At 39.6% G+C, this 10,015-nt stretch overlaps 1 protein-coding gene across 2 annotated transcripts; it reads right to left on the bottom strand.

Annotated features, from left to right (window-relative positions):
* Nucleotides 1-4,770: 4,770 nt before the first annotated feature.
* On the bottom strand, nt 4,771-9,612 carry LOC133033647 (amino acid transporter AVT6C-like). Of its 2 annotated transcripts, none has more exons than XM_061108641.1 (9): nt 9,143-9,612; nt 8,748-8,900; nt 8,417-8,620; nt 7,864-8,329; nt 6,446-7,755; nt 6,198-6,344; nt 5,859-6,109; nt 5,415-5,536; nt 4,771-5,240 (listed from the first exon to the last, which is right to left on the bottom strand). In XM_061108641.1, exons 1-5 carry the CDS (start codon nt 9,504-9,506, stop codon nt 7,623-7,625), a joined length of 1,320 nt encoding a protein of 439 aa, XP_060964624.1. In that variant the 5' UTR covers nt 9,507-9,612; the 3' UTR covers nt 4,771-5,240; nt 5,415-5,536; nt 5,859-6,109; nt 6,198-6,344; nt 6,446-7,622. The 2 variants fall into 2 exon arrangements, with proteins under 2 accessions (XP_060964624.1, XP_060964625.1); XM_061108642.1 differs by having other exon boundaries at nt 6,198-6,299.
* Between the last annotated feature and the right edge of the window lie 403 nt (nt 9,613-10,015).

Below are 10,015 nucleotides of genomic sequence, written 5' to 3'. Positions count from 1 at the left end.
CTTGGCGTCTTCTTCCGTGAACGTTATGGGTTGGTCCATTAGCCGAGGCCTTTGAGCTGGGAGTTGAGTAACCTCCCACACCTCACTGTGTTTCGCGGCCTCGGCATATCGTTTTCGCTCCTTGCGAGTGTTTCCTCCGATATGGGGACCTCTGGAGATCATGGCTACCCGTCCATTAGGCCGGGGCGGTAGCCCGGGAATATGCTGGGTGTCACCTGCGGGAGCAGCTGGAGGCAATACTCCTGCTGTACCCCCTGGCGTTCCCGGAGGCATACCCCCGGCCACCTGCCCTGGATTAAGGTGGGGCAACCTATTTTTGATCCACTCATAGAGGTGGCCCAAGCGGATCAGATTTTCAATCTCGTCTTTGAGATTCTTACACTCATTGGTGCTATGACCAATGTCGTTGTGGTACTCGCATCTTTTACTCGGATCTCTCCGGGAGCTATCTTTGTACAATGGTTGTGGTCTCCGGTAGTGCGTATTTTGCCTAGTGGCAAAGTATACACGTTCCTGGGAGTCCGTGAGCTCTGTGTACTGAGTATATTGGGGTGTGTACCCCTTCTTTTGGCGCTTCTCTCCCGTTCGGGTGCTGCCCTTGGAGGACCTTTTGCTCCTCGACCCCTGGGTAGGGCCGGTTAAGCTAACAGTTGGGGCCGCCTGTGAAGGAGCTCGTCCATTCACCCCGGACGGGTTGCCGTAATGGGAAGATGCTGGTGCCAAAGCTTGGCCCTGGCTGTACCCGGGAGTAGCAGAGAATTGTATGCCACTCACTTGTGGAGTTGCGGTCGGGGCAGTGCCCGAGGGCGGCACTCCGGGCATGTACCCTGCTATCCCGGTGGGATAGTAGCCTCCGTAAGCCACGATCTGGGCTTCTTCGAGGTTAATATATTTTTGGACCCTCTTCTGAAAGTCCTGGAGGCTAGCAGCACCTTCGTCGCAACTCATTCCAGAAGGGAGTTCCAGTACGGATTCCTGCTTGGAGAAGTGCAAGCTGTTGTCCGTCATCAACCTTCTTGGTCTTCGAGGCCTCTTCCCGAAACATCTTAATGTAATTCTTCAAGGTCTCGGTAGGCAGTTGCTTGATGTTTGTCAAGGCACTAACCTCCAAATAACCTTTCTGGCGGCGACAAACTGTCTCCGGAAGTTGGTTTGGAGTTTGTTCCAACAACCCACGGATCCTGGTTCCAGCTTTTTGAACCATTCCTCCGCTGATCCGCTCAGAGTGAGGGGGAAGCACAGGCATTTGGCGTCATTGCTGACCCGCATGACTGTCATGACACGGTTGAACCGTGACAGGTGGTCACTGGGGTCGGAGTTCCCGGTATATGCCGCCATTTCAGGCATCTTAAAATTTTTAGGGAGCTCCGCCTCCAGGATATGCTTGGCACATGGCTCCCGATCCTCGCTGTCCGAGTCGGAGTCGTCTCCCTTCTGCCTCCGGGAGACTCGAGCAATGTCTTTTCGAAGTATGGCAAGTTCTGCCATAATTCCTTCGTTTAACGTACCCGAGGAGACCACGGGCCTGTATCTTTTTTGGTCAAGGTGATCCCGGAGGTCACCTTGATTCCCATTGATTTGATTTCTCAGATCAATGGGAGGACACCTCTGCCCTCTCCTTCCTCTACCCCCTGGTTCCTGGTGCACGGAAACGCTTTTCCGGTCCCCTCGATCCTGAGGGCCAAGACTCCCTCTTTGGGGCTTGCCCCTCTGCGGACCTTTCCCTTTAGGGAAATCTGAGCGGACCTTTCGCGGATCCTGTACCTTTTTCTTTCGCCCAGGGGTAGAAGTAGGGTTTTTTGTTTGATTTTCCTCAGCAGGGTGCCTTATAGGGCTAGGTTCCCTAGGCTTTTGCTGCTGGGAATTAGGCGAGGACGCCGCTGGCTCTCCGTCGAGCCCAGCGGCCATTGCCTTGGGGTGCACGTGAATGCCAGCTGCCTCCATGGCTTTTTGCATAGCTAGCATCACTTCCTGCATTTTTTGATTTTGCGCTTTCTGAGCTTCGATCTCAGCTTCATGATCGATAGCTTTTTGTCTAAGGAGCACCAACTCCGAGTAACTTCCTCCGTCGTAGGCATACTCGTCGAGGTTTTCCTCGTAGTTCTCGTCAGGAACTATTTCTTCTTCTTCTTCCTCGAACTCCTCTGCCGCTCTTGAGGCTACATCTTCCTCATTTGGATCTTGAGCATCTTCCAGAGGACGAGGGTGACGTGTACTTCTTGTCTCCACCATTGTTGTGAAGTCAAATGCTTGTTATGCAGCAGCTTTCCTCAGCTCTCAATGAAAGCACCAAAATGTTGACCGAGATTTTCGGCAACTATTAGAATATGATTATATTAAAGAGCTGTAAGAAAGTGAGATGAAGATTTTTTACGTGGTTGGGGCGTTAATGAGCCTTAGTCCACGAGTCTTTGTTATTAATGGATGTATTTAATACAGATTCCACACTTGAGAGAATGTTTTTCTCCTAAATACAGAGAATGTTCTTGGTGAGTATTTTCTCTTCTTGCTCTTATGCAACCCAAGATTCTCGACCCCATTAAATGAGCTTTGAAGGGGTATTTATAGTGTTTTTGGTGGGGTAATCCCTAGAATTGTTCTTACACATGTATCTGTAAGTATCCATAAAGTTGGGTATTTCCAATGAATATACCATGGGTGATGCATGGTCAAATCCCTAGGTGCTGTAGGGTTTTTATGAGGAATGTCCTTTTTGCCTTGTGATTGACGTGACTCTTCGCAGAGTAGCCGTCGCTAGACTTAAATGATCATTACTGTAGCGCTGCTGTTTGGGGGTTGTGCCGTCAGACTTTATTGCGTGTTACAGTCCCAACACGCTTCCTCCCATGCGGCATTAAATGCGACTTGATTACTCAGGAGAGGCCTGACACATCCCGGAGAGGCTTCATGCTATACGAGCTTCCGGGAGTACCTTGTATTCCGGGTGTCCCCTCCGGGACCTATGCCCATGGCGCTTTCCTTGTGGCGTACAAAGACTTATTAAATATTTACAAGTTATCTGATCCACGTGTCCCATTTCGACTGGTCCACGTATTTTGGGCGAATTCAGGGGCAACAATAGATATTTGAACTGAAAAGATAAAAAATATTATTCAATTTAGCTACTGCCTAAAAACCTGAAAAGTAGTTAAGTATTATATAGCTACATCCTTTTTGAATTTTTGAAGAGTTTTCATCGGTCTAGCCTAGCAACAAGAAAACGGCGTCAGCGAATGACCGCTTCAAACATCCATGGCAGTCTCAAGGTAAATTGATCCTCATTTTCGCATGTCTCTCAATCCTCTTCTCTCCTATAATATTGATTCTTTTGGTGTTGATTTGTTTGTTACTGCCCTTAAGTCAGAGAAGAAGCTAATGTTTCTTTGAAAAAGCTAAAAGGGATGCTCTTTGAAGATGTAAAATATTTCAAAAAACTAAAGGAAATTTTCCATGTAAGTTTCCTACTTGTTGGGTTATGTTTCTTAAATCAAGGTTGTCACGTTCAATCAAAAGTTGGGCGCCTGTTTGAAGAAACTCTTCACAGTCTCATCAATTGACTGTAATTGCCCTCCGGTAAGAAAAAAAATGATTGTTAGGTGACATTGAGAACACCTAATTTTGTCGTGGTTGAAGAAAGTAGTTTTTGAGAATGTTTATAATCAAACAAGTGTCTAATTAGTAGGTGGAAATTATCCCTTTTATCATTGCTGGTGATCCTGATCTTGAGGCCATGGGAAAAGCTTTGAAGGTTCTTGATTAGTGTGGATCTTATATATTTGAATTGGGTGTCCCTTACTCTGATCCTTTGTACAATGATGATCTTGTTATACATGTTGGTTAAATCTTGTCTTGTATAGTGTGTACTATCGTTAATTTTCCATGATATGTTATATTGATATTGGTCTAATTATTAGTTCATTGTTTCTTTAATTTTCTTACTTATGTTTATGTTTCTTACTTATGCTTATTGTGGGAGGCCGTAATGTAACGTGGGTTCAAGGCCATTGTTTCTAGTTTACATACATTTGATGCTGAATGAATTAATGACAGCAGTTGACCATGGAATGAACGAAAATCTAAAATAAAACTAAACTTACTTGCAAGACCGTAACATCTATCTAGTACAAATATATATTTCAAAACTTAATAGATCAAATGTATATTTTATTTTTGCATTTAATTTTTTTTACATATAATGTAAAAAAAAATTAAACATTTCTTTGTACATACAATTATTTTTCTTCATTTGATTTGTTATTTTTCTTTTATTCATTTTATTCGTTGTTGAAGACATAAAACAATAATAATTTATTTTACTTTGTTGTTAGTTATATAAAATATATTTTTTTGATAGATATTAAATAATTTAATATTAAAAAGTAACTAATCCAAAATAATCGATCTAATATGTATTGAATTGAATTTTAGCTATTGTGTGGATTGAATTAGATCTAAAATATGAAATCTGCACTTAGTGCGATTCGAATACACTATGAGCAAAATAATGCAGATTAGATTGGATGAAGAACGCCAAAGTACATGCATTTCCTCAAATTGGGATAATGAGCTAAAATATTTAACCCTTGAATAGTAAAAGCAAAAGAATTCACTACATGCATTCCTAATCTACGTAACATAAAGCAAAAGAATTCCAAGCAGTCTCCAACCCTTGAAAATGTAACCACAAAGACATAAACATGAACAAGATACTGTCAAATTATTACACTCAAAACCATATTCTTAAATATATTTTGGCAAAACGCGCATCACTTCAAAACAAATAACAGCTTCAAAACCATTACTTTCATCTTCAAAATACTCAAATACAAGTACAAAATCGATATAAATAAATAAAAAATAAGATAATAAGAAAAATTATACAGCAGAACATTACAAGAACATACATATGCTCTTTTCTTTACAGCTTGATAGCTGTTACAGATCTCACTCAGAAAACTCAACAGAAAAAAAACGGTTCCCAAGGTTTATCAAACTCATAAGGTTGCCATAACGTATTAAAGAAAGAACAGAAGACTAGAATCGCAACCACAGCCCAAATGATCAATGACAAGGAATAATATTAGAGAACAACAGTATACGCAATCGGCAACTGAAATAAGTATTAACTACCCTCCAGAGTGGGAAACAGGAGTAGTCTCAAAGTGACCATCCTTAAATAGATAAGCCATGTGATAGAAGCTAGCCATGGATAAGATTCAGCCCAAAAGGCATTCCAGTTCCTGGTAAAGATGTATAGGCAGTATTCAAGAATGTCAAGTAACAGAAAAGCATCAGGTTCATATATTCTAGAATCAAAGAGAATATTCAAGTTATGCACTATAGGATACCTCTACAAAATCCATCAAGTAGTCAAAAACAAGATATTAGAATGTCATACAAAACAAGAAACATACCCAATCACCGTCCAGCTCAGAATTGATCTCACTTGACTTGGCAGTTGTTATTGATAACCCCAAGAGAATCTTTGCTTAGATTAATTGGCAGCCTTCTGTATTGTGAACTGAAATTGTTGGAGCTGATCCGTACAGAGCATAAATACATATAAATAAGAAAATGCATTTATTAACATTTTAGGAATATACTTGCAACTGATTCTCAACATAATATAAGGCCTCTGGACCAAACCTTGTGAATCATAACGTTTAAAAGCACAAAAGGTCCAAATTCAACCATTAAATCATTAAGTTAGTTGAGGGAAAGATAAATAGATAACTGACATTGCACCTCCACCCCATTGCAGTTTACAATCTCAAAAGCATTATAGGAAAAAAAGCATTGATGAGCATGAATTCCACATCACAACAGATTGTTTCTGCCACAAAAGATATTCTACTTACCCTAAATACAACTCCCATCTTAGTACATTTGTCAACAGTGATGTTATTTACTTTACCTGAAAATGAGAAATTATGATAAACTAAATGCGACTTCTCATGTAAGACAGAAACTATAAACCGTGTAAATACACATAAATTACCTTGAAACCTTCAAAATAGAGTCTTTTCATCCAAAAATATGCACAGATTGTTTTGAATCACAATTATCAATCACTAAGCTTTTCTTTCCAATTTGATTCTCAACAACCCACCTACAAAATAAACATCCATTTGAAAACATCATAAACTGGCACAATCCCTATACAAAATAAATCACCATGTAGATGTAATAATACTCACTTATGACCCATTTCAAGTTCTAGTTTTGAGGCCCTGCCTTAAAAAATGAAGGTGCACTGGTGCGAGTCTCTTTTTCACCAGAACCAACAACACCAGTTCTTCCTGCACAGTTCTTCATCTTCATATCATCAGTAACCTTTCTCAAACCTACAAACAAATAGCAATCAGGCCAATACATTCCTAAAGCAAACTTAATAGATAAAACCAAAGGAAAGAGGCAAAAAAAACATAACAAAAAAGAAAATTACCAAACGTCACAGGCTTCCCAGAATTAATTTCTTGGAAGACAGCAGACATCCCTTGCTTACAACCTGTTGATGATGATGAATGAGAAGATTCAGATGTAAAAAAAGATGCTGGCAGAGAGGAGGAGGCGCAGGAGCACTGGGTCTAGGAGCTTTTGACGAAGCAGCAGTGACTGCTTTCCCAGTAGAACTCCAAACTTGACCCAAAGAATAATTACTTTTAACATAGTCCCTCAAACAAGGTAAATAAAGCTCCAGGGCTTTGGCGCATTCTACATGGTTTGGGTATTTGCTTTTGTACTCTACAAGAATCTGAATTAGAAATGCCATGTTCATGTATAGTCACAAAACTCTATTGTCATTGATGAAGCACTACACATTTTTTTTCTTTTTCTTTTGAAGTATTTAGTACACAGATTACTACCCAAATAACGAAGAGGTCCTAGGTGCAAACATGAGACCTCTACCTTACCCCTACCCTCCCTCACTATCCAGCTAGCCTCAGTGGTATAATGAAGACTATACATGAAAAATGTCATGTGTCACAAATGCTCAAAGTGGTTCTGCATTTAATTTGAGATAGGATTTTTTTTCAATTCATCTCTAAAACATTACCAAAGATCAAAGTAGATGTGCAGTTTCAGACTGATCAAACAACTTAGGAAATAGCTGTGATAACCCACAATATGCTTCACATATGTGCTCTCTACAATGGATAAAATTAATTAAATCAATTCAGCAATCGAGTTAATGTGTGAAGCCTAGGCGCTCCATCTCCAATTGAAGCTATTGCTAAATGGAGCCAGAAAAATATTAGGGAAGCTACCCCCAATGTGGCAGCTTGCTTTTGATTCCAACAAAGAGGTTTTTCCACGAAAAATTAAAAAAAAAAAAAAAAAAAATCAACATTGTTATGGCACATTTTGGTGTTGCAAAGGATGGTGGATCTGTATTCTGTAAGTAAAATATAATACAATAAAAAGAACATCATTTCTTGTTTTTTTTTTCAATCATAATTATCATTATAAACCTATTTGTACAATCAAATCAACTATTAAGTATTTTTTATCCTAATTATCGTTGAAAAAGAAGGAGATAAAAGCAATGTTCGTACTTGATACAACAACAACAACAGAATTAACAATCATTCAATCAACCAATATATATGAAAAAGAAAATACTATGACTTTTCTCCATCTCCAAGCAGATTATATATATTTGTGGAAATGGCAATTATGCTTGTTACTACTGCCAAGACTATCATTATTGTTGCCATGATTTTGTCCTTTCTTGTGGACACACCATTAACATTCCTGTAAAATGATTCGAAATCAAAACAACACCAACAAAATAACTTGAACATAAAAATGAGCATAATGTCATTCCAAACAAAGAGTGGGTGAAAAGAAACGATAACAAACCTTACAGCAATAGCACCAGGAAAGATAAAGCCAAGGCAAACTGCAGATGTTGACCCCACAAACTGAAAGAGATACCAAATGTTTGGGAAGGCTATGGCTGCTAAGTATGAAAAGACCAAAAGAGATATTGTGAGAACCAAAAATCTTTTGGTGTCTGAGGCCAAAAGGGATTCCTTGGGGAAGAGAAATTCATCTATATTTGCTCTTAATGGGAAGTTCAATAGAGGGAAAACCAGCATCAGATGGAGTGCGTAGCTCAGTCGAACCGCATCATTAAGCACTGCACCAGTTGCTGTAGCAGAGTTTCTATCGAAATTGACTAGTAAGTCTGGCATGATTGAATCTCCGAAGAGTAAGTAGCCAAATAGGCCGATGGCGAAGTAAACTGTTGCACAAAGAACTAATGCAATTCGGACAGCTAAGAGCATGTCTGATGGTTTGCTTAGCTCGACACCAATTGGATGAACTGTTCGAATTGGTCAGAAAGAATTAGCACAATAATTGCAACCAATATATGAACAAACATTTGGGGTGCTTCTTGCATGTTATTTACCATTAAAATGAAAAGTGAAAGCTGCTACAATGATGGGGACGGCAGTGAAAAGGTCAAAGAAGGATGTGTGTTCGTCTAGATGAGGTATTAGTTTTGGATCCTTGGTTTTGCCTTGGACAAGTGCAATTATTGCCATCACAGTACATATGCCAACAAAAACCAAGGCAAGAAGCACTGACACGAATGAACTGAACTTCAACAATTCTGACAAAAATAGCCATAACCCAGATGAAAAAGTCAGCAAATTCAGGCAAAAACTTCTGAAGCATAACCCAATTCAACTTTATTCAATATGAAGTAACAGAGCAAAATTGCAGTACGTTTGACTGACCTACACGCCTTAGCAAAACCAATGGAAGCATAACGAAAACGACAATGACTAAGATGGAAAATTCGCGAGAGTTCCACCAATGGATGCCAAACCATTCTCGCAAAACTCCCAAGTGTACAGTTCCTCCAGATTGACTTCCCGAGAGTACATCCCCTGCAATTAAAAATGCAAAAGCATTCATGAACAACACGATTACCACAAAATCTATCCACATATATTAAATCTGTGATCGTCATGTGATTTTGCTCATAGAAATCAAATTAAGGGTTGAGCTACTACAATTTCTGATAAATGGTATCGCAGTAAGCATAAAGACTTGAAACGAAACTAAACAAATCCTAAATCAGAACAGACCAACTTTCTAGTACTCATAAGCTTTGTCAATTGAAGCATACCGATAATGATGAGGTAAATTATTAAACACCCGAGATTAGTCACCATGACACAAACTTGGGTAGCCACCGAACCGAGTCGGCCAAATGACTCGTTCATGACTCCAGCATAGGTAATGGATTCGCCGGACTGCGTAAACCTCACCAAGAACTCCACTGATACTTCAGCTAATAGACCGACAATGACAATAAGCGTAAAAGCAGGTATTACTCCGACAACATTAAGAGTTGCCGGAATCGACATGATCCCAGCACCGATTATGGTTGTGGCGATGTTGAACACAGCACCAGATATAGACGCATGATTCGCCCCCTGCGTTTGCTGTTTCGGAAGTAGCGGAGCTTGTGGTTCAATGGCCGGCGACATCCTCCCGAGTCCAATTATTTTCCCTTATTATAAACTTAATGCTTTTTAGTCCATATTCTCCCTCTATATATAATGGATGGCCCAGCTTTGGGGCAGTTTAGTTTACCAAGATGTCCATTGACGTGCATAAGTATTAAGCTTGTTCCTGTGAGGGTAAAATGGGGAGAGTAGGGTTAAGGTCAAAAGAAAGTGCCTTATCGGTTTAAAAATCTTTGTCATCTACAGCCCTGATACGCTATACATACAAACAGTTAGCAATTACACTTGAAACTATTTATAATGTTTGACCATATATTCAGATTGCCAGTCATAAATATAAAATATTATTATTTAAAATAAGAAAAAAAAGATGAATTAAAGGGAACGTGTACATCCATATCGTGCACGCAAACTAAAACTAATATCATTTTTGGCACTAAACAAACAATTTCTATCAACCAAAAATGGCAAATGAGAGTGGCCCTTAAGACTATTTATATATTTAATTTTCGAGTCGGAACTTTGTATTT

This window comes from Cannabis sativa, chromosome 1 (genome assembly GCF_029168945.1).
Source record: "Cannabis sativa cultivar Pink pepper isolate KNU-18-1 chromosome 1, ASM2916894v1, whole genome shotgun sequence".
NCBI classification, from domain to species: Eukaryota; Viridiplantae; Streptophyta; class Magnoliopsida; order Rosales; family Cannabaceae; genus Cannabis; species Cannabis sativa.
This window is presented reverse-complemented; position numbering and strand designations above follow the sequence as displayed.

Coding starts and splice junctions, on each gene's coding strand:
- LOC133033647 (XM_061108641.1), bottom strand. CDS start 9,506: ATGTCGCCGGCCATTGAACCACAAGCTCCGCTACTTCCGAAACAGCAA. Junction 8,901..9,142: donor AATTTACCTCATCATTATCG/GTATGCTTCAAT, acceptor TTTTAATTGCAG/GGGATGTACTCTCGGGAAGT. Junction 8,621..8,747: donor GGTTTTGCTAAGGCGTGTAG/GTCAGTCAAACG, acceptor TATTTTTGTCAG/AATTGTTGAAGTTCAGTTCA.